At 41.0% G+C, this 25,612-nt stretch overlaps 1 protein-coding gene across 2 annotated transcripts in view; it reads left to right on the top strand.

Moving 5' to 3' along the window:
• The window catches only part of LOC144786167 (parvalbumin beta-like), a 477,581-nt gene extending 452,332 nt beyond the window's left edge, over positions 1-25,249 (top strand). The window contains exons 1-5 of one of the 2 annotated variants that reach the window (XM_078665162.1): positions 17,073-17,160; positions 18,973-19,040; positions 21,004-21,136; positions 22,995-23,104; positions 24,927-25,249. In XM_078665162.1, the coding sequence (XP_078521288.1) occupies positions 18,980-19,040; positions 21,004-21,136; positions 22,995-23,104; positions 24,927-24,952 (330 nt within the window). In that variant the 5' untranslated portion in view covers positions 17,073-17,160; positions 18,973-18,979 and the 3' untranslated portion in view covers positions 24,953-25,249. Of the gene's footprint in view, positions 1-17,072; positions 17,161-18,970; positions 19,041-21,003; positions 21,137-22,994; positions 23,105-24,926 lie in introns of those variants that run through there. The other variant, XM_078665163.1, reaches the window with a different exon arrangement.
• Positions 25,250-25,612: the final 363 nt, after the last annotated feature.

Here is a 25,612-nt window from a genome sequence, read left to right as displayed (position 1 = left end):
GGGGTCAGCAGACCACCATGTCTGTGACTGCTTTTTCAATAAAGCATTTTTTTTAATGCAGCCTGTGTTCCTTAAAGTAAAAGGGGATGCATTTAAAAAAGAAAAAGAAAACTTTTCAGTTTTATTTTTAGGTCGAGCATTCGAGACCTCTTGTATATACTTCTGGTATATACATATATGTGTATGTACTTTCTGGGCTCTGGAGATCAGCCCTAGGACTTGTCTGCTTCCGCTTAGGGACTTTTTTTTCTGTTCCACTACCTCTATTTAATTGTCTTGATAGAAAATGACCACTAGAGGTCAGTAAAATACCAGAATTGCATTCCGCTTGTTCAACTGCCTCTATTTAACTGTCTTGATAGAAAACGCCCAGTAGAGGTCAGTAAAGTACCAGACTTGCTTTCTGCTGAGGGACTTTCTTTTTTTTAGTTTTATGGCAACTGCCTCTATTTAACTTTCTTGATAGAAAACGACCCTCAGAGGCCAGTCAAATACCAGAATCACTTTAGCATTCTCTAGATTCCACTCTATAGAAATTATCTCTCACTAGCACCCGTAGACAATAATATTTTTTCAAATCTTGTATTTTCAGTGATATGATCACAGAAAGCCCTGATTTTATATTAAAAACAGAGCTCTGGACTATACCATTTCCCGCTGAAAGGCATTATTTCTCTTCAAGTATTCCCATACCTGGCATGTTACGCAGTTTGGTGCTTACTTTCCCACCATGTTAAAGAACAGTAGATGTTTCAGCACCCAGGCTAATGTGCTGCATAGCTAAATACATATAAGGTCCCAAAGGCGAGACCAATTGCATTGCAAATACTTGTTTTAAGGGCAAGCAGTGGTCCCTGGGACCACTGGCTGCTCTTAAAAAATGTTTTTGCGCCCATTCACAATGTTTGCAAATGGTTTACCGCCTACTTGAAGTAGGTGGTAAACTGTGAGTGTTTTGCAACCGCAAATGCGGTCGCATAACAATGGTACATACCATTTGGACTCGCAATTAGGAAGGGACGCCCTTGGCATGTCCCTTCCTAACAGCGAGTCCGTAAACATTATTTTGCAAGTCTCTGACTCGCAAAATAGCATTGGTACATACCACCACCGTTTTTTGCGGTCGCAAAAGGGTTGAATACCCTTTTGCGACCGCAAATAATGTTCATACATCTGACCCATAGTTCCCTATAGTCTTTTTCCTCACACTAATAGGCACTGATTTTAAGTGCTGATAAATCCATATATCAGCTCTGCTCCTAATACCCACACACATCAATGATTCAGCCACACAAAAAATGATGAACCCTAATCATAATTCACTGCCCTTCCCAAATCCACACACCACCAGCAACCATCACTACTGTTAGACCTCTCACATCCATGGCGTGGTTCTCCTCTAAAATTTTGCCTTCCATCCTCCTGAGTTGCTGACCTCATTTTTGCTGGCTTTAGGACTCTGTGCAGTATACCACTGCTAGCCAGTGCTAAAGTCTTTGTGCTCGCTCCTCAAAACATAGTAGACTTAACTTACACCCATTGGCATATTTAATTTACATGTAAGTGCCTAATAAAGTGGTACTACATGCACACAGGCTCTGTAAATTAAATGCTACTACTGGGCCTTCAGCATTGATTGTGTCACCCATGTAAGTATCCCTTTAAGCATGTCTCAGGTCTGCCATTGCAGCCTTTGCGTGTGCAGTTTTAGAAGGACATTTCGGCCTGGCATAAGAATTATTTTGCCAGGACCAAACCATCCTTTATTAAATACATATAAGTCACTCCAAGGGTAGACCGTGGACAGTCCAGAGGGTAGGGTGCAGTGTATTTAAAAAGTTGTACATGTACATTTTAGTTTTACATGTCCAGGTAGTGAAAAACTTTTACATTTGTTTTTCCCTACCACAAGGACTTCCTCATCCACAGGATACAATGGGGTTACCTTATTACACTTAATGTAATACGCTGTAACTTCCAAGTGGAAACAGGTGGCCAGTTCATGTTTGGTGTCCTGAAATTCAAGTTCAGGCAGCTGGATAAACAAAATGATTACAGCTGTGTGGAGGGCAAGCACTTTTTGGTTGAAGCACACAACTACTGCTGAATCAAAACATGTACTCCTGGCTCCCAGTGATGCTCACATAATTATGTGGCTGCAGCTATGCTGTCAATCCAGACCATAATCACCAAGAGAGAGACTATGGCTTTGCCCACATGTTGGGAGACATGACTTCATGTTTTGATTGGACCAAGGTTGTGAGCTTCCACAGAAATTATGATGTCGAACTTTCAGGGGCACACACATGACATAGCAATGCTATTGAAGTGTCCTAGATAACTAGATAATGTTTTTTTATTTTCTAGAAGCAGCACAGATGGGTGTAGGGCAGTCATTAATCTAAATGAGTTTTTAGGTCTGGATTGACAGTACAACTGTCACCTGAGCTTTTAACTTACACTGATATTATTATACAGTTCCTTGCTTTTGTACAAATATATATCTATTGCCTAACTATCTACTTGTAATGCTTCACACTACCATACAACACTCTTTTAAAGCCACACCATAATTGCATTGCAAATGCTTTTTACTTTATTTGATAACGCTGTGGTACCATCTTGGAAGCTTCTGTCTTCTTTAACTTAGTAGTTTGCAGGAAGTTTGGGAAGATGCTTCTTTCTCTCCTCTGTCTGCTCAGAACTCTGATACTGGAAGTAAATAGATGTTATTGGCAGATAATTAGGGCTGTATCTTAGGAAAGGAAATGAACTGATGTATGCACACACACACACACACACACACACAATCTGTCCCTTTCTATCACTCATTTTTTTCAAATGTATTTATTGCATGAGGTTCACATGTCTCAGCTGTCACGGTTATCACCCTCTCTTTCACTCATGCCTCACTCACTGACATAGCAAGCCATTTGAACTTATCTGAGCCCCTCTTATTTATTTCTCTCCAGTCACAGATTGTCTCTCTGTAATCATGCCAGTATACACGTGACTGGAAGTGCACACAAGCACAACACTCTCCTGTCCCACTGCAAACACCCACCTGATTCCATGCATGCATGCCTCCTCCTGACCCACCATGATCTGGTGAAACCCCAGCTATTTGGACAAAAGTGATGAAGGGACAGCTGAGGAAGAAGGGCACTGCAGCCAACTCACACTTGTCAACAGCCTGCCCCAGTGACTTCTTGAGCCCTTCTTTTACACCCAAGGCAGCAAGTGAACAAGAACTGGATCCTGTTTCTTGGAAGAGCTCCTCTCTGTGCTGGTGGTGATCCATGGGTCCTGTTGAGTGGCAGAAATAATATTCCACTCTCCCTATATTACACTCCTACTACATAAGCAGTCCTGTGAGTTGATGCAACGATTTAGTGCAGACACAACAATCTTGGGTTTTGATAGTTAATAGATAGCTTTATTTTCATCAACAATAATTGGCACCCTATCATTTCACATTTAGGGGCACATTTCAAGGCCCTTGCTCCACCAGAAACAACACATTTTTTTTTGATGCTCTGTTGGTGCACAATGCTGAGCCATATTAACAAAGCCACACATAGCCACCCTGCTGTTGCTTTTCACGGCATTGTAAATATGGCCCATTTTCACGAATTACTCTGCGTGAAAGGGGTGTTCCATGGGTGTTGCTGTGGGTGTTCCCACGCAACACTCATGGATTCTGACGCCTCCCCAGGAAAAGCGCTAAAGTGGCGCAACAAGGAGAAATACCTTTTTTTCTCCCCCTTATTTGCCCTTTCTTTGTGTTCCACATTCTGCAACACACATGGAAGGAGGAAAACACCATCAATGATTGTTTTTGTGCAAGAAGTTGTCCCTTCCTGCACAAACAAATATCATACCTGCAACACAGGTATTTTCTTGCACCATGGTGCAAGGGGGCCTGCATTGGTGCTAGGCAGCCAAGTGTGCGCCAGCGCAGAGGAAAGCACAGGGATGCGTTGTATTGCTGTTAATACAACACATCCCCGCACGTTCCTAATGACGCAGCTCGGTGCAGCAAGATGGCTTGCAGCGCCCTGCTGCGTAATTTTCTAGTAATTAAGCCCCGAGTTTTATTGGCCTCTCAGGACTTATGCTGACGGTGTTTTAGCTCTAAAAATATTGTGACCTTTCATCTCTTTCATAAATTTGTGTCCCTATGTGTGTGCTATCAATGCACATGGGTGACTTTATGCGTGTATTCCGTGTGCACGGGTCTATGTATGTGGGTTGCGTGTGTGCATAGGAGCCATGCGACTGCCTACTCTTCAGTGGGTGCACGTGCCTCCTTCTGTTGTGCACTTTTGTGTACATTCACTTAAAAAAAGACAAACCTATAGGCTTGGTTAATGCCTCTTTGAAGGGGTGATGGGGAATGGTCTTGCCTCTGCAGTTGGTGAAGCTGGCATGATCTGACCCACAGAAAGTTTAATTTGTAGGTTCACCCCATCTCTTACCGAATCCAGGGATATGAAGGGACGCTGCGTGCGAACATTGAATTTCGAGTCAAGCTGAGGTGCTTGCCAACTAGCCTGCGAGGTCGGGTGTCTGGCAGATTTAGACGACTGCGGACTTGTGATATCAAGCAGAACATGATACATTCTGAATGAACGCATCGGCCTGCCGGTCTGTTTATAGAACCAGCTAATGAGGCTACTTTCAAGTCTGCTTTAGCAACACTGAGCAGAAGTTTTAGAGACTAGGACATTTGCAAATGAAGAGCTTGTGAAAATTAGATATCTAACGAGAGCCAATCAGAGCCTGACAAGCTGGATTTCCCACGCATCTCTGCCAATCAGACTCGGGCCCCTCCTTCCAAAAACAACCCTCTCCACCCAGCCCGCCGTGCTGGAGCTGCGTGGAGTGTGAATGTATAGGACCGTATTAATCAAGGGTTGCGTAGCTTTTGCACCATGTTGTGTGGTGCAAAATTGATGCAACCCTTGAATTAGGGTGACCAGGCGTCCTCGTTTTGCCAGGACGGTCCCTGTTTTTAACCAGCTGTCCCAGCAAATTTCAAGAAATTTTGCTCATGTCCCCGTTTTTGGAGAGGGTCGACTGAAAACGGTGGGAGGTGTTTTTTATGTTTTACAAAGCAGGACTACTTAGCAGTTGTTTCAAGAAAGCAATTTAATTAACAGACAAGCTACTAGGCTTAAAAATTGTATTTTATGTATGTTCTTATTGCCTGTTCTGTAATTCTCTGCTGAGGAGCGCTCTCATCGCTTAAAGTAAAATTGTAGTCCTTCTATTTTTGTGAAATGTCCCGGTTTTTGGCTTTAAAATTCTGGTCACCCTACCTTGAAAGCAATTTATCAAGCCACGCAAGGCCTCCTTGCATGTTCCTGAGTGGCTTGATAAATCCAGAATAATGCAACGCAGCATAAATCTCTGCGTTGCTTACTCTGTTCCAGGGAGGCATAACATAAGGGGGGAGGGGGAGGGGGTGTTCCCAGATTTACCATTCTCCAAAATTCTATGACTTCCCAGGGGAGGCGTATCCTGGAGAAATATTTGTATTTCTCCTAATTATTTCCTCTTTATATGTCTAGAAAGAGGAAAATGCCTCAGGGAGTTGTTTTTGTGCAGGAAGGTGCCTCGTCCTGAACAAAAGCGGTCATCCTAACAACACATGCACCCTTGCACCATGGTGCAAGGATGCCGGCATTGGCAGTAGTCAACACATTGTGGGCAGAGCTGACCAAAGGCAGGAATGCGCCGTATTATGATAAATATGGCACATTCCTGCCCTTTCCCTGTAATGCAACACACCATGGTGACTTGATGAGCTGCTTTACAATTTGAGAAACATGGCCCATTCAATTCAATAAGCTTTATTCAGTTTAAAAACAAACCATAAAAGAGCATCATAAAATATAAATAGATAAAATCAAACTGCATAAAATACTCACATTCAATCAGGCAACCTGACGGCAATCGCATATTAGTGCAACAGGATACATAAAATGTTGACATTAAATTGAGAAAATGTATTAAAACCAATTAAAAAATAAATTTCATTAAAATCAACTTAAAGTGCTTTACAGGGCAAAAGGGAACCTGTCACCAATTGTGTTCTATTTTCCAACTATTCTCCTTCACTTTACAGAACACGCAATACATCTATAAGTGGCGACACATGCCTCAGCTGTTTGCAGCAGCTGTAGGTATTCCATGGCCTCTTACCATTTCCTGATGCCTAAGTGCCTCAGGCGCGGTTTTAGGATGCAAGCTCTTTGATCTTTATACAGAGCACAGAAAAACATCATGTCAGGTTGTGATTGCTGGGAATTTGTACCACAAGGGCACAGATCCAAATATTTTTCGACGTATACATTGGAGGGATAGGACACCAGTAAAGGAGCTAGACCAAACCTGAATCTTAATAAATAAAATCTTTGGTGCAGTGTTTAATTGAAGCCAGTGGTTTCTGGTGCTCAGCACGGCACTTAATCTTCAACACCAGCGCTTTTCATGAGCACCAGTGAAGGACACATTCATTTATGGTGGCCCGGGGAGATTCAGTGATTTGCCCAGAATCACAGGATGTTGAGCCGACACCCAGACTCACGCATAGTTCCCCAGCTCTGCAGTCGGCAGCTATGGCCAGTACACCACATTCTCTCACTCTTATGGTCAATAGTTGGTTCTCTATTAGGCAGCAGTAAAAGGAGAAATGGGCTGGTTGAAGCTGCCCCCTAACGAGAGTCCTGGCACTTATTTTTTTACGAATTAACCACCGCTTTGGTGGCTTGTCATCGTCAGAAAGTATGACTCAATGCTAGGAGTTGTGCATAGAGGGAGGTATAATACCACCATCCTCTTCCTTAGTTCACCCTCTTGCCTCACAGCGGCTGTTGATTCTAGAAGTTCATTTTTTACTACTGACCTCATTGATGCAATGCCAGCTGGATGTGTAAATAATGAAATTGTATTAATGGCTTGCAATTCATTTTTAATATATGTCAATCATTTACTTTTGTTTACTCCTGCAACATTCATACAGTCAGTAATGACTACTTGTGTTAGCACTGCTTCTGGTATAGACCACACTGAAAGCATAACATAGTGGTTCCCAACCCAATAGTGTCTCCCACATAGTGCAGCCCAAGTTCCTCATGCGTCATGAGGGAGGAAACATTGGGTGGGAGCGATAACAGTCTGCAAAGAAATTTATTTTCACCAAAGAAATTTATTTTCACCAAAGAAATTTATTTTCACCTGTTTGGAACAAGGTGTTGTCAGTGTATCCCCACACCTCAGCTCCTTAACTGGCTATCGGTACAGGTCTAGCTTTGTATATGGTCGTAACAGTGTCTAAAAGCATCAATCCTAACTTCGCAGAGAATTTAAACACAGGTGCTACAGCTTGTTCAAATTGAGTAGCTCTCACCTTTCTCAGGTATTTTCAAGGACTTGATCTTTCTAATGGTTCCCCTAAATAAATGAATGTCAGTACGCATTTAAGGGCTTTCCCTGCTCCTTGGACGAGCACAGATCATGGCAAATTGCTTACTTTTATTTGTGGAGAGCCATAAACCAGACATAAAAGCTACAAAATTGTTCAAAACCTACTGAAGACCCCTACCAGTTCTTGCCTTTAGTACGCAGTCATCTCTGTACATTAGGACAGGTAACTACAGAGACCCCATCGTAGGTGGGTCATCGGCTGCATCCATCAGGGCACCATCTAAGTCATTAATGGTGAAACTGAAAAGGAATGGGGCCAGCACACATCCCTGTCTGACCCCCTTTCTAATTTTTATATAAAGGGTGCAATCCCTATTGGTTCCATACCTAATAATGCTACCTTATACGTCTGCGTGCAACTGGGTAAGGAGATGAATAATTCTTGGATTTGCACCTTTCTCCATGAATATATTCCAAAGCTTCCCCTTAGAGACGTTATCAAAGGCTGCACTTAGGTCCATAAATGCTAGAAGGAGACACCCCCATTTGACATTCACATACTTTCTAATAATTAAATGCAAATGTAGACACTGTTCAACAGTACCCAGTCCCCTCCTGAAACTGTATTGTGCTATAGTTAAAATATGGGTCTCGGTTGCCCATGTCTCGAGATGATCCAGCAAAATTCTACCCAACACCTTAGCTGTAGGGTCAAATTAAGGATATGATTCAATAGCAGTGGGGATCCCCCCTCCCCCTTTTTTAAAGATTGGTACAATAATTGCTTTGGACCAGGACTTAGGTGGACCAGCACGGACATCACTGTGGAGCATATTGACCAGTATTGGAGACGATAGTTCAGAACCATCTTTAAATTAATTGACTGGGACCCCACACGGCCATGGAGCTTTATTACAAAGGATCTGTTCAAGGTAGAAATTGCATCTTCAACAGAAAGTATCAGTTCATCTTTGGGTTCTAAATCTAGGGCTTCCCTTATAACATTATTTTCATTATAGCCCATATATTTTTGAAAACAGTGAATCTTTTTTAAACATTTTTATTTTGTTTGAACCCAGGGCTTTCTCTACACAAAAGAATATTTTTCATGTATGTAAATATCCATGCATACATACATACATTAAAAAACTGTTTCAAAACCTGCATTACACCGGGTGGTTGGCATCTATATGTATTGTTTTTCATAATTCTCTGAATTTCGTTCAGTCCCATGAATTGTGGGTTTATCCAGTCTGATGCCTACTTCCCATCTCATCAGCTAGTCCCGCATCAAACAAGGAAACCATCAACAGTCTCTCTGCTTCTTTTTAGCCTTTGTTCAGTTATCATTTGCCTTATGACAAAAGACCCTGAATGCTGTAATTGCAGTCAGGGCTCACTGTCAGCTGAACATTTCAAAGAGCTTCTTACTAAAACCTCTTACTAAATAAAGAGCAGCCAAGAGACAGTTAAATCTTCTAGAAAGCCCAACCCAGTAACAATTGGCAGTGCATCTTTCTTAAAAAGAACAAACATAATTTAATAATTGTAATATATTCCAGTACGGTTTTTAAATAACACAAAAACAGAAGCATACCAGATAAAACATATACAAGCTTTCAAGGTACAGTACCTAGTTCTGAGAGAGGCGAACAAAGAGTAGGACACCAACACAACCCACGCATAGCCAATGGCAGCATCACACGAGTGTAAGCCATAGATTGCACCATATTCCTCTCAAGGAATAAGATAATGGTTCTCTGGTACCTATAGTGGTTCTAAACGTGCTATGTCACTCTCCTGGGAGGGGAGGGGGGGTACAATAGTGCATGCAAAAACAGTCTCCAATCTAGATGGTCTTTTAGCGTATTACTTTTCCATACACTTCATAAGTACAATTTCTTTGTCCCCGTCAATTCCTTCCTAGTCAGTAGCCAGTCAATAACATATTGTACCTCTGAGCTCGACCAATCAATGGCTATCCTTTTCTGGGCCCACAATCAGGGTAGATTGGGTGCTGTTTTATTCATTTAGCTTCTTGTCTTAAAGAGAGACACTCTCAGTAACCCAGACTTGAGGGTAAACTGGCTAGGGAGTAAATACATTTAACATGGATCACCATCTAGAAATAATTGCCTGGTATGCCAAAGGCCTTGTATACAAATAAAATGGCAAACGTATTACAAATCCACAATGGGGGAAGCCATCACCAATTTGCAATTGAAAATGATTTTTCTTTTCTTTTTATTTCCACTGGTAAAATATTTTTCTGTGGCGGAACCCCTTCTCCTAGAGTCCCACAAAGCATGAAGGTGTTTTGTTCCCCTTTCAAAAATGGAAACAGATTTACTCCAAACCCTTTACAGGACCAAATCTCTGGCTATTTCCAGAGTGAGAGAGGGTCACAGAGAGTTGGAATCCGAATATCAACTAGGATATAACTTTAAACCTTAATATCATAGCCAAAGTTTTCAGGACACATTTATCAAAATGTAAGTTAATAGTGGGAAGTTTATATTTACTATTCCTAACTCCACACCTACATACCTTGAAGATATATTGGGAAAGTACATGTGTGTGGAGTTAAGTATAGAAAATCTACACATGATTACCTATCAATATTTTTTTCCTTTATACTATGGCTACTATTATGGTCCAATGGAATAAAATCCATCAAGTAATTAAGTATTTTACTCCATGCCCCTGACAAACATCCCGTCCCTCAAATCTAGAGATGTCTTACAAGCTCCAAGGACATCTCTGTACACTGAAAAAAGAACCACCATCATAGTGGTTCCTGTCAGTGTGTGAAAAAAACTGATGGACAGTACCATCAGCAATGGCAGCTGGCTGTCAAACGTTTTGAAAGTTTCTTGTTTTTCAAAATCAAACGCTCAAAGTGATAGTTTGTTTGTGAAAAATAAAACAAATGATGACCACACTCCCTGGGAATGCAATCTCAGGGAGTCACGGGCACTATTGATTTTTTCCCTGTCCCTCACTGCTAGAATTTTTCTGACAGTTTTAGACAGGAAAGAAAAGGTACTACATTGTCCACGCTAAATAGGGTGGACAGTGTAATGTCCTTCCATTTGACGGCACCTACCCCATCGGGCCATTGGTGATTAAAGTGGGTGGAGCCAGATCCATCTTGGCTGCTCGGAGCTTTTGCTCCCTTGAAGCCCTGCGCTCAACTACCAGGCACAGCGCTTAAACCCCACTAAACCAGCTGATAGAGCCATTTCCTGACATCGGAAGCTTGGGAGCGTCTGCCGTTGTGGCCGCCATTGCACCTAGACGCTGCAACGCCGGGATGTCGGCAAAAGTCTTGCCAAGCGATATTGCCTCAAGATGGCACCTGGGATGGAGCAGACTGGCTTTTAGATCTATCTAAGCGGGGGCTGTGACATCGGGAGCTGAATCCTGGGAACCAACTCCTGATTAGCTGTGTATTCGGGGGCTCCCCTACCCGCTTACCCGGTGGGCGCCCGCAGCTGAAATTGATCAGTTACACCGTAGACGCAGCCCTGAACATTGGACCTACACCCAATATGACCCTGGCATATGACGAGCCTCCATCCGCTTGTGTGGCCCGTCCGCTGTGTGTGGAAAGCAACTTGAGGCCCCAGCCGACATGCCGGAATGTTTTCCTGGAACCCAGAGGCACTTGTTGCCGAAGATAGAGGTGAGCGGTCCCCACTCCCCCCCCCTCCCCAGCGCGAGGCAAATTGGTGGCTCCTACCGTGCTGCCTACCATAATGGGAGATGTGTCCTACTGCGCTTACAGGGACTGCACTACTCCCGAGAGCCTAGGGACACCTGGGAGATCTTGTGTCCTTTTTAAGAACTAAGGGAGACTGGCCCTTCCTTCCCTGTAAAGTTCTGTTGTACCCAGCACACTCACGGTGTGGAAAAGGGTCCCAGGATGCCTGACCCTAACATGGCCGCCAGTGGTGACTTTTTCCCCCCTTGTGAGCTTTTCCTTACATAACCCTACCAGGACTGTGCCTGACCTCAAGATGACGTCTGGAATTCTTTCGGACCATGGCTTCCCCCCCGCGCACTAATCTGACAATCCTTGAGTACACATGATCTCTATCATGACAGCGGAGTCCGAGCATTATGTCCGATGTCCGGTGGAGCTGCTCTGTTCAGCTAATGAGGAGATCCGCCTTGGTTCATCCCCTGACCGTCACCTACCCAGCCGGACCTTGGGCACAATTTCTCCCTGTCTCGCCCACCCCCCTTATTGTATTTCTGCAAATCTACATTTTCCTTGTCTCCTTTCTATCTATCTTTCTGACCGATGCCCGTTGGAGCTACCTGAGAGCTATAGGGGAGACTGGCTGTGGATTACCTCCTCGGCCGTCACCTACCCATTCGGTCTTTGGGCTGACTTTCCCTTTGTCTCTCATTCCGTCTTCCCCCTCGTCCTCTCCCTTCCCACTCCCCCTCTCCCCTTTTCCTCTCTACTTGTCTCTCCTTCTCACCCTTTAACGCTTTGCATTTATTTGATGTAATGTGTAATTGTTATCACTATTGTAACATTGTTGACCTTATGTAAAGCGCTCTGATATCTACGGGTCTAGCCAGCGCTATATAAAACTCTTAAATAAATTCGAGGAATGATTGCATTGGTAGAGCCAAATGGGGCTCTGCCGACAGAATAATTATGGTCCACCTGTCTCTAAATGAGGGCGGTGGGCCGAGGTTTGGGCGGGTATTCTGTTGCATCTGTGAGCATTATCTTATTTATGAGCACAAAGTTAATTCCCGGGACGGGGATTATGCAGTTAAATACTGCAGGCTCGCAAGAACCGATGTAAACACTGACACCGGATCCCAAGGCACTGCACTTAGACATGTGTTATGGATCTTTCTCCACCACCTACAGCTTGCAGTGCACCTCCCAAATCCTTGGCGAGAGACCTGAGCTCCTGCCTGTGGGGTCATAAATCCTTCCAAGGGATTTTGGAGCTGTATCTTAACGGGAGTATGGCACAGAACCTTTTCTGTTCATAGTAACCAGTGCTGTAGCTTTATGGGAGGTTATCACTAACCTGTGCCACTTTATGAGAATGCAAAAATCTCATAAGAAACCCATAGGGTGTTTGTATGCCAATTTCCAATTGGAAACAATGATAGGTCACCTAGAGAATCCCTAGTTGTTGCTATCATGTCAGCTATCACCCTCATAGGAGCTGATACGCCTTTTATAAAAGAGCACTTACAAGAGACCGGTTAGACTAGTCTATAGGAATCAATTCAAAGATATTTACTCCTTTCTTAAATATATCTTAATCTTCCTGTAAGAAACCAATAGGAATGCACTCGGAATCACAGGAATCACTAGGAGAAACTGTACACTATGTTCTGAGTCATACAGCCATATAATAAGGCATTTTTTTTTATAGAGAACCATTGTTCAAACTGAGGGTGTTATGCAGTGGTGCAACCAGCACCATTCGTTTGTAATTGCAGATTTATCAATCATATGCATTTTAATTTGTAAATGGGCAATATGGAGAGGATCCATTTGGAGTTGTACTAGCTAAGTCCTGCAATTTGTGAAAAAAACCCTCAATGTAATACAAGACCTGCAGGAGAATGAGACCCCGTTGGCAGTCCCTGATTTCATCCCTATAACCATCAGTCGCGGATTACCCCTTTTCACGCTATGCATTCAGAGCCCACAGCTGTGCGCACTATTGAAGGCAAACGTGGTGAGCAAGATTCTGAAACATATAGTGTGAACTAAGAAGGTTGAGGTTACTCATAATTTAGGCGCAGTTTACATTTTGGCTGCAAATATTTCGCATGTGACAACGTGAAAAGTGGTCAAGCATTTTCTGTGCATAATTCATAAAGAATCAGACGTACATGGGCAATTTAAGCTGTGTATCTTTACTTGCATGCGTGCCCCTCACTCATGCTCAAACTGTGAGTGGGAGGCAAAATGTGGGCGGCGCAATAGCTGGAATACACATGAGAATAGTATAGAGTAAAGACAATGCAGATTAGAGTTGCACCCACACAGGAGCAAATCACAGAACAGCAGCAAATTATTTGCTTATGTTTATTTTGGTAGTTAGTTGCGCTCTTTCCAACCTAGCTTAAGTCTGTATGTCTTGGGAAAGGAAAAAGAAAGTACTTAAACATTAGAAAAGAACACTTATTCAACACTCGTTTTGAGCGTTTTCAAATTCAATGATAAATTAGACTTTTTTCTCATGGCTATTAACCATGGGAACTTCCTCTGCTTAGCTCTTTTAGTGGGAGTCACTTTCATTTCAGTGTGGATTTTATGGCAAGTGCAATTTTGCATGGTGTTCTTGGAAATGTTTAAGATTTTCCACCAGCTGCAGTTTGCCACCAGGCACATATATGCATCCTGCCTTTGTTTCAACTTTTGCTTGAAATATTTTTTGTGGACAGAAAACTCATGAAAACGGTGGAAAGTGACATCAAATGAGGGCATATCACCATGAAGACAACTGAAAAGGGGCTGGGGGCATAGATAGTACATTTGCGGAGCTTGGGCAACCAGGATAGAGACTTACAAGCCTCCCACGTGTCTTCGAGCTCACTTTCCTAATTTCTGTGTTCACATTTATAAAGGGTAAGCTTAGCTCTGTGAGAAATGCTGAGAAGCAGGTTTCTCCAATTGCCAGCTGGTCTGGCAGGACCTCTACCCTCCAGCTGCCCTGTGCACCCAGCCTCCTCGTCCCTCCCTGCTGGGCACTCTCTGTCTATTACCAGCATGCTATTTTTATATTTTCTTGTAGCCTGGCGGTCTACACGTGTATCAATCTTGCTGAACAAATTAATTGAAAGGCCACGCCCATAAGGCAGGCTCATTAACATTTTTAGGATATGGAGGGCAAGAAATCTGCAAGACATAGGCATCTTGGGTGAAAAAGGAATTCCATATCTGCTTCTCAAGGCAACGTCACATATTAGCCATATTATTGTTGCCTCAATATTGCATTACTTTGTAATTTACTGTGGTATTGCATTACTTTGTAATTTACCGTGGTATTGCATTACTTTGTAATTTATTGTGGTAATGCATTACTTTACAATTTACTGTTGTATTGCATTACTCTATATTTTACTGCGGCATTGCATTACTTTGTATTTTACTGTGGCGCTGCACTGCTTTGTAATTTACTGTGGTATAGAACTTGTAGTTTACTGTGGTATTGTATTACTTGTATTTATACTGTAGTGCTGCATGGCTTTGTAATTTACTGTTGTATTGTATTACTTGTATTTATACTGTAGTGCTGCATGGCTTTGTAATTTACTGTGGTATTGCATCACTTTGTAATTTACTGTGACAGTGCACCGCTTTGTAATTTACTATGGTATTACATTCCTTGTACATTATAGCACTGTATTGTGTTGTATTTTACTGTGGTATTGCATGCCAAGTGAAGTTTATGGGACTCCCTCTAGAACAATCACTTTTGGGTCAGGAAGAAGAGGGGAAAGAAAAGCAAACACTATGAAACAACTCCCTCGTGACCTCCTATTTTTTCTGGATTTACATCAAATTACATGGGCATAACCATACCTCAATAACTCATTTGTTTTACTTTTTCAGTGAAATTATTTTTTCTTTTAGAACACTTCTTTTCATATCATTATTTTCCGTCTAAAAAAAAATGCTCACCACAAATTACATTGTTATCATCAATAAGTCATAATACAAAATTAATTGTTCCTATACTAATACACATATAAATACACATATCACCAGGTAGAGAACTAAACCAAACACAACACTCTTTCTCACTCATACACAATCACAACCTCGTATATCTGGGCACGTTAACACTTTTATTGATGTTTTATCTATTGCCCAATATATAACGACTGTAGTCTGTCCAATCCCACTGACTACAGTCGTTATATATTGGGCAATAGATAAAACATCAATAAAAGTGTTAACGTGCCCAAATATACGAGGTTGTGATTGTGTATGAATGAGAAAGAGTGTTGTGTTTGGTTTAGTTCTCTACCTGGTGATATGTGTATTGATATGTGTATTAGTATAGGAACAATGAATTTTGTATTATGACTAAGTGTGAAATAACATTGTATTTTGCGGTGAAATTTTTTTTAAAATGGAAAATAATGATATGAAAAGAAGTGTTCTAAAAGAAAAAATAATTTCAATAAAAAAATGAAAAATGAAAAAGTAAAACAAATGTGTTATTGTAGTATGGTTATGCCCATGTAATTGGAGGTAAATCCAGAAAAATTAGGAGGTCACGAGGGAGTTGTTTCATAGTGTTTACTGTGGTATTGCATTACTTTGCAATGTACTGTGGAATTGCATTACTTTGTAATTTACTGTGGTATTGCATTACTTTGTTGTTTATCGTGGTGTTGCATGGCTTTGTATTTCACTGTGGTATTCAACTTCTAATTTACCGTGGCATTGTATTGCTTGTAGTTATACTGTAGTGCAGCATGCCTTTGTAATGTACTGTGGTATTACATTACTCTGTAATGTACTGCTTTGCAATTTACAGTGGTATTGCATTACTTTCTAATTTACTGTGGCATTGCACTGCTTTGTGTTGTCTTCACAAGTGTAGACCACAATTGAAGGTCTAACTAACCTACATAGAGTCTGCACAAGTCATCTGACTTATTGCTGCACGATTCTGGAACTAGTGATATATCCTGGTGTTCTTTCAGCCAATAATAACTGAGAACAGTCCTGACATAACAACTGCACTGGTACCACAGTTATGACATCAGAAAAGCACTATTATCGAGTAGTGGTACTTCAATGAAATACCAATACCCTCCTCGCTGCATCTTTTAGGCTGATACTGCTTAGCAGATAAAATGTAAGCGAATGCATCCATTGAAAGTTGTTTTAAAAACTGAAGGGAAGACGTGTAAGGAAGCCAGCAGTACATGTAAAAGCAGCTGTTCTTAAACTGCTCCGGTGACAGGAGACATGATGAGGCAGTAGGACGAGGAACAGCTTTCAGATTTAAATTTAGTGGTCCATTTTGTCTTCCTGTTGTTTTTTTTGTTTTTTTTAATAATGCATTTGAAGGACTGTTCACTGTCCACTGGTAGCGGAAAGAGAAAAGCACTTTCATTAGCGAGAAAAAAATGACGCCAAAGAAACGACAGGGTCTTTGGAGTTCTTGTATAAGAAAGTATAAAATACATTTAATTCGACAATATAAAGCTGCATGAAGTTGCTTCTGAATTTCGTGCTGCGTCTATATTCCCTGTGATGTCATATAATTCACTGGCAGCTTGATACAACCTAATATGCTACTCCACATGCCTTTCTCCTGCATAAAATGTTTAGCCAGTGCTTCCAACCAAGATGCTTCCGATGCCCCCTTCAATGTTATCTTTTTACAATTATTGGGGTCAATTTGTTCTAAGCCTAGACTATTAACTTCAACTTAATGTAGAAGAAATATAATACTAAAATATTTTCTTACTTAGATCTGATCACTTATCTAATTTCGTTTGAAAATATCATATGTATTCTCTTGAGATAAAAATAGTGCGAGATGATTAGTAAGGCAGGCTCATCTGACACCATTCCCAGGCTGTGACGCTGCCATCAGATCTGTATATGGTTGAGAGCTAAGGTATATAAAGGCATCAGCGGAACCAGGGTGGCACACAGCACCCGCTCCACTGCCAGTCAGATCATCTCTTCGTCCAGTCCAGAAGATACCAAAGGTAAGGTGCAGCGATCACTCTGAGCTGAGGTGGCCCAGCCATTCTACCACTTGAGCTGCAACACATTTTTTGAAGCATCTATTCGAATTAACATTGAATTAGGTATCTGTATTTAAATTATGCTAAATGATGGCTTCTTATTTAAAACATGAGAACTATATAGTAGACATTGATATAAGCAATGTAGTGATGTTAGTATACACATGCAAACACCCACACACACACATACAAACACAGAGCATGTATTTCCAATCTAAACAAAATTCAGATGGGCTACAAAGTAGGGATGCCATGTGCTGCAAACAGTGTTTTAGGTTTACGGATACAATATGTACCCCTATACTAAGAATATCAAATGATTGATGACAATAACATTTTTATGTTACGTATAGAGTACGTGTGTAATATGCACTTACTTGAACTTAGCGAAAACATTAAGATTTACAACCCAGGGCACCTAAAAAAATACATTCACCGGTTCCTGTTATAATTAAAAAGACTGTCATCACCTTCAGTTTGTTTAATGGTGGCACACATCCTTGAATTCAATAATCAGTTTATAAAACCAGTAGCGTTTTAGCTTACCTATGTAAAAGGTTTAAAATGCAAGAAGTATTTAGTAAACAATAAAATATGTACCTGTAAGTTTACATACAGGTTTTGAAATTGTGCCACCATTTATATTAATAGTATATGCATGAATTAATAGTATTAAGTTATGAAAAAATATAATTCTGCGCATATATATAGATATATATTATACAACATGAATATAAAGAACATTCACGTTCAAACTATACAATAAACCCTGCATTCTACACAACAAAGCAAGTAAGCTAAAATGTACAATATGTAATTATGTACTACAGAGAGAGTGTGCATTAGGGGGTTTACCCTCTCTGCTTCATATGCAACATGTTGTGGGTATGCTAATACATGCAATCCACAAATATACTTCTAAATATTTATGATGCATACATTAGATCCAAGAATTATTCAGCTAAACAACATAGGAAACGGTTAATCTGCTGTTGAATTTAATTTCTAATTTGTAAATAACACAGTACTGATTACAAAGAGCATCCATTAACCAATACCAAAACTTTTCAAAGTTAAATACACGAGAAGTATTTATTTGTTACATACGGTCTATGATTAAATATACGCAATTCAGTTGGTATTTTTCTGTATCGAGCTTGAAAGCATGATTAAACTAAATTGTATGTAGGCAATGCATAGCACACATGTTTTAGGAGAGTAAACCATGCATGATACACCATGAGCACAAAATGTTTCACTGCGCAAGAAACAGAAGTTACATTTTAAGGCATACTTTTAATGAAATTCAAGTAAATTATATTGTAAATACAGTGCATAACTTCAAATATAAAATATGCACTTGTAGCTCGACACATTAACTTAAAATAAAACAACGGAAGAATGTGCCTTAATCTTTACTCTGTACACTTGTCCACCGGCTTGTAATTGTGTATGAAAACGATTCAAGGCCCTTGCAAATGCAACCCGTCCACGAATATTCATTACCTTGTCCAGTAATCTCTGGTGGTGGAGGCTGTCCCACGGGGCACTGAGCTTCTTCAAGTCGCCTGTCTATCCTGCTGCATTTATTAGGACTGGCACCTGCTCAGTGACTCTGCCCCATCACATCAAGTCTTTGGCACCGTGCACTGGGCCATGCTTACTCTTGTTACTACCACACAGACATCTTAAGTAGTCATCACAGAGCTTGCCAGAGGACAGTGCAAGGACGTTCTTTTAAGAGTGAGTTGGTGTTTTTTTTCTTTCTTTCAGCTCAACCATGTCTATCACCGATATTCTGTCCGCCAAAGACATTGAAGCTGCACTGTGCAGTGTAAAAGGTAATTTTGGAAACCGTCATGTGAAATTGTGTACTTTCTCATTAGGGCACACAAAAAGAGGCTAGAGAAAATAGGGCACACAAGTAGGGTAAAAAAAATTGATAAATCTCTAGATACATGCATTTCATAAAATACAATTGGATTTTTTTCTCTGTTACCTTGAGTGTTTTGCATTTTGAATGATACATTTAGTGTTTTCCAGAGGGGAAAACTGATTTAACAAACATTTTGTACCACTTCCAAATGGCGGTCATTGCACCCATGTGATAGCATATTAGGATTTGGGTATGCAGTGACTTCATCACCAACATTCCCCATCCCTCCATTCTCCTCTGAACTATTTGCACTGAAAAAAATCAGTGCAGGGAAAGGACAGTGACAAGTTGCCTGACATTGAGTATCACTGGAAATTTGATTTTCAATTGGCAGAAATGCGGACGTCTGCGACCTGGAATCAAAACACAACTAATGCCCAACCATACAAACATATGTTCACCACTTCCCCAGAGAAAATCTGAAAATGGGAGAGGGGAAAAGGGATGAAGGGGTTTCCATCTAGGCAAGTAAGACCCTGGAGAAGGAAGGGGCCTGTAAATGGGGTAGAGGTGAATCTTTGTTATCTTTGGGAAGGGGACAAGAGGGTGGCGCTTCCTTTGTGTTTATTGGAAAAAACAGGAAATTCATCTTGAGGACATCACCAGCAGCGAAAAAGATAGGGTATGGTTCCTGCTATGAATTGCAACCTGAAATAAATTAATGGCATCTGTTGGTTTCAGCTGGAAGTTTTACTTAACTCGAAGAATTTCCTAATGATTTACAGCTTGACATTGTTAGTCCAATGTCATTAAACCCATGTTTTGCATCTGATTGAACTGAAATACGTTGCTATTGACCAAGCTAAATACATAGCAGGGATGTGGGCTATATTCTGACTGTCCTTGCCTTACATACTATCAGGACTGAGCATTCTAGGACTGCCACTTCATCATCCCATTATAAGTGTGAGCCTACAAATCCTACCATGACCAGTAAATCTGGGTTCACCGAAGTTGCTACTCATGCCAGGGGGCCACTTGGCAGTTGTGTACATGTATAACTTTTCAGGTGTCATTTTGGGCATCAACAGAGATACTAGATTGTCTAATGTCATGTCTGGGCAGTTCAACATAGGTACAAGTTCACTGGGTGCAGCCAGTATGTTCACTTGAGATTCTGATTCCCAGTTCAACCATCTGAAAGCAGTGGAATGTATGTGTGGAAACAGAACCCGGATATGGAAGATGCAGACAATTATAGCCCCATAATCCTAGAACCTTTTAAGCCTGAAAACTTGTAATTGCACTGTACAAGAGTGGGAATACTGGTAGGAAACATAAATTCTGTACCAAGTATTCCCTTGCCTCTTGTACAATGCAACACGTAATTAGACCCTGTGATAGCTACTCACGCCTAACCAGGAGGCAGGCTATTTTGCTTCAATGAAAAACAAGTTTTGACTGTCATCAATTCAACCCATATCATGAACAGCACCTTTATCTGGCCCTGGCTTTTTAGCTAACAGTACCTTACATGTTCGTACTAATGTTTTTTCAAGTATAGTGCTGCTTACAAAACGGCATGGAAATAGACAGTTACCTTTGATGAAGTTGGGCTAGTTTTCATTTTGAGACAGGTCCAATTTATTTTCAGTAATGAAATACTACAACAAATAGTAAGTATTGTAATTGCTACAAAAATAGTCTGTATCATTATAAGATTTCGGCCTTCCTTTTGGGACCTTATATTGGACCATTTTTGCCTGAATGATATACAAAAAAAAAGTCTAATGTAAAATCAAATACTTTGAGAACAATCCCTCTATCTCCCTGGTCCTGGATTCTGCCGGTGTGTAGGAGCGGTGATGGGGATGTGGAAATGTGAAGAAAAGGCTGACAGTAACAAGGCTTTTCTCTGTTTTTTTAAGCTGCTGAGTCCTTTAACTACAAATCCTTCTTCTGCAAGGTTGGCTTGAGCGGCAAGACCCCTGAACAGGTCAAGAAGGTCTTTGAAATCCTTGACCAGGACAAGAGTGGATTCGTTGAGGAGGATGAACTCAAGTGAGTTAAGACCGGTCTCTTATTTCAAATGTTTACATTTCAGGGTGGAGCCAGAACAATCAGGCATAACTATCAGACATCATTGTCAATGTCTGAAACAATGAACATAGCCACAGAAGACACATTCATTTTTGTGTAATTCTCTTGGTTCAGTTCTGCATGAGTACCTAGTTGTCCTGATGGCGTCTTTAGCACTTAAAGATATTTGACAGGATAGGATTGCTTATTGTCAAAGGTCTAGAGTAGACAAATAGTCAGACATGCATTTTGGGGTAGAACTGGTATGTGTAGATGAAACAAATGATAGGGGTTGAGCAGTGATTAATTTAAACTGATGGTTCCAGTTGGGACCTACCAGCACTCTTTTTTGGTGACGGGCTTATTTTTCTGTCATTAGATTTTGGCCGCAAACAAGAATTCAAAAGGCACAAAAGGGGGGAAAGAAAGAGCCAGAGAATGACTAATTAACAGTGATATAGGGAGATCACAGGTATGAAAGAGAACCTGCAAGAGTGAGATAGAAGGAAAGGAGTATATGGTGGTGAATAAAAACAGGTATGAGGTGGAACAAAGACTAGACAGCCTTGGTATTTGGCAACTCCAACATTCAACAGCGTTAGCAGCAGGTTTTGGATAAAACATTTGGGCACCGGCATTTATTATTTTTTTAAATGAAGCACTGGATGGGAGGATGAACAGCGATGATATATCTATCGTTTAAATTATCATTTTGGAATAAATAAGTATAACATTCAATATCTAAAACAAGCATTGGCAAAGCCATAAGGTCTGGCCTGCACTTGCCAGCCTTTTGGCGTTGTGAATGTATGTTTTGTTTTGTCATGGTCTTTGCTAAACTTTATTCTTGGGGGACCTGTCTGGACCTCGTCAATCTAAAAACAACTTTGACTAAAATCAAAAATATTTGTATTTATCTCAAAAAGCACATATTACCATAGTAGTCCCCCGAAACTACTTTGTGTGTGTCTGTGATCTGTGAGAAAGGACAGAATGTCATCACTAACAGTGAGGTTAACTAAAGGCTGAAATGGGCTGACACATTGCACCAAGGTGTTTGCTGAAGTGTGCGGAAGAATTGAAGAAGAGGTCTGGCTGAAAGCCACTAAAAGAAAATTAAACATATAATCTTAGTAAAATCAAAGGATCTTGCCTAACGCCAGATCTAAACATGCAGTGCATGCCATTTTTGGGAAGTTCAATTGCTTTCAAGCTTCAACTTTTGGGAGTAAATGTCTTACCTAAAAAATATAGAAGGCAATAGTTAAGAGCAGGCCCGGACTGCCCGTTGCGGGCACCGGGCAATCCCCCGGTGCGCCGCAAGGGTGGGAGCTGGTTTTGGGCCTGGGGGGGCGGCCGAGCACTTTGCCAGGGCCGGTTTTGGTTCCCAGTCCGGCCCTGGTTAAGAGAGGTGACAGCTTGTCCCTTTCAGGCTTTTTTTGGCTAGGAACAAAATGCAATGTATTGCCTATCGCATTTGTAAAACTCCCAATCTGAGCCCAAGGGAGTGGAAGAAGGGGTTAAGATAGAATGTCAAATTAAAAACACAGGTTTCACCCATGGTATCAAAGCTCACTAGTTTGGCGACCCTGATGCACCTATCGCTCTATAGCACGTGAATCAGAGAATCATTACTGACTCCAACTACGATTGATAGTAGGAGCACATTTATAGAAACCCATATGCAATAGTTAACTGAATCATTCACTTTAAGCCAACCAGGGCACCAATTAAAGAGGGTAAAATACACATATGCCTCTCTAGCGCCTAGACGCTAGTGACTTTTTATAGTGTGCTCTATGAATTACTAGTTCAGGTGACTGTGCATTCTTTCTCCCAGGCTCTTCCTGCAGAACTTCTGCTCCTCCGCCCGAGTTCTGAGCGATGCTGAGACCAAGGCTTTCCTTTGCGCTGGTGATTCTGATGGTGATGGCAAGATCGGAGTTGATGGTAAAATACTCTTGTTTGCAATCTTTTTCCTCCCCCTCTCTGCCCAAAGAATTATTTTTTTCCTGCCAGACATTAGCCAATGTTGGCACATGATGCTCATGCCAGAATCATAATCGACTTTGCCTTGACTTGAACCATGATGACTTCTAACTTTCCAATCTCAAACATGTCATCATATATGGTGGGCCACATAGAAAGATGACTTGTGACGACAGGCGGACATACACAATCGCAGAGCATCTATTGATACAAACAGACAGATCTCTGTACACTTGGGTTTAATGTTTAAGTTAAATTGCAGTGTTTCGCCAGTTACGGCTTGGTCACGGTAAAGCTACTCTGGTGATGGTGCTATTTACATGTAAATTCATAGTCATGAAAATAGGACTGGGTTTCACATGATGTAATAATCATAGCCGCCATCTTAGAATGGTGAATAATAAACATTAACAAAATCATTCAATACACGGTGGGTCTTACAATAACAATGTAAATTCATATAATCTAACAAGTGTTGGAAGAGCACACTAATAGATACCATCTGATTACGTGTCATATCAAACAAGTGAGTTTATCAAAAATAATATCGAATTATTATATGCCTTCACTCTCGCCCCAGTGGAACAACAAATGTTGTACAGCACACAGAAATGCTGCCACAATCATGTTTTCAATTGCCCACTGGGGCTGTATTTGAACTAACAACATTTGTTGGCCCACTGGGGCGAGAGTGAAGGCATATAATAATTCGAGGTATCCTGTGTCTTTTTCTTCGAGTAGGAAGAGAAATTGGGAGCAATATATATATATATATATATATATATATATATATATATATATATATATTCAAACTATGTAGATTCATAGTATGTAGAGTTAAGAATAGTAAATCGATAGTTCCTCTATATGTACTTACCTTTGCATAGTTTGTCCACGATATTATGATACCACAGTATTCCTGTGCTTAATATTTTGAGATGTGCACTTTCATGGGCTTTCAATAACAAGCAACATTCCTTTAGAAGTGTCCCTCCTTCTCCCAGTTTTAGCCATTCCTTTTTGTTATTATAGTTTTTCTTGAGTTGTTGAGTAGCATAAAATTAACAGGTTAAGTACATACTAATACGCCTAAGTATAAATGTGGGGTATAGTGTAAATACACAATTCAAGTCTCAGAAAACAAGATATATTTTAGGATAAGGTAGGAGTTTTTTCCATGAAATAATGAGTCAAGGTCGTATCAGTTTGTGGGTAACTTCCATTCGGCGACGACACTCGAAGGGGGGATTCAACCAGAACAATGAGATGCTTACAGAAATATAACTTAATACTGACTGAGGACGTGAAGAGACTAATCTGTTTGCTTCAAAGCCCTGAGTAAGCCCTAAGCTTATCAGCCCGAAGGGGTGAAACACGTATTGGCTGTTCTTTAACCACATTGCATACTAAACCATCTACCTTCTAATAAAATAATGAAAGTTACCCAAAAATGGATACCACCGCGACTCATTATTTCAAACACCCTTACCTTATCCTGACCGTTTACAAATTGGGGCCAAACCCTGTTGGAGTGATCACCTGTCTAATGCTGAAGGGATTAGAATCGACAGGAAGAGGACTCTGAACACTTTTACCCTCATTACTGAACAACATATATTTTAGCCTTTCCTTCATTATTGTATCCTTAATCTTTCACATGACTGTGCGTTGGCATTATGCATATAATCATTAAGATATATACCCACCCTCCTCACCTTACCTCCTATCTCTCTTCTCCGACCACCCATGTTAACAGTTCTGTCTTTTCTTTTTCTCTCCTCAGAGTTCCAGGCCCTCGTGAGGTCATAAACTCATCCAGAGCAGCGGTTCGTCATGGACAGATTTTCTCCAATTCCCCCCGACAGGCACTTCACCCACAGTCGGCACATATTTGTACGTTTTTATACGGTCTCCGGCATTGGTTCAATGCCCGGAAGTGAACTCCTGTTACCGGGACTGTTGCTAAATCTCAGTGTACGGGTATTCTGCTCAAACACTGTCACGTCTTAACAACTTTATTTGGAAGGCGTGTAGTGATATCGACCAATTAAAATGTTGAGGTTGTGGCTGGAACAAGACAAATAAAGAGCAAGGAAACCTTGACAACGTGCTATGTGGCTTTTATTTTCTGGTGCATTTTGGTGGGGGGAATGTCTGAATCACTTCTCTAGGGTTCAACAACGGTCTGATCTCCTGTTCACTTTCTATTGATGTCTACACATAGAAAAGAAGGTTATAAACATGTCAAGGGCATTGGAACCAAGGGTGTGCAGGTGCTGCAGCACACCAGACCTAGGGACAATTCAGAAAGATAATGGAAAATAACGGGGCCTTTGGATCAGCTTTCTTTTCACAGGTTTTGCCGTTTGTGCAAGTGCAGTGAAATGGCAATGGAAATTAATGTGATCCCATAAAACAACTTTGAACAAACCACTGCTCAGTGCTTGGTATGTTTTGCTGTTTTGTTTT

Source organism: Lissotriton helveticus, chromosome 10 (genome assembly GCF_964261635.1).
Source record: "Lissotriton helveticus chromosome 10, aLisHel1.1, whole genome shotgun sequence".
Taxonomy (NCBI): domain Eukaryota; kingdom Metazoa; phylum Chordata; class Amphibia; order Caudata; family Salamandridae; genus Lissotriton; species Lissotriton helveticus.
The sequence above is the reverse complement of the archived record's forward strand: the minus strand, read 5'-3'. Positions and strand labels throughout refer to the sequence as shown.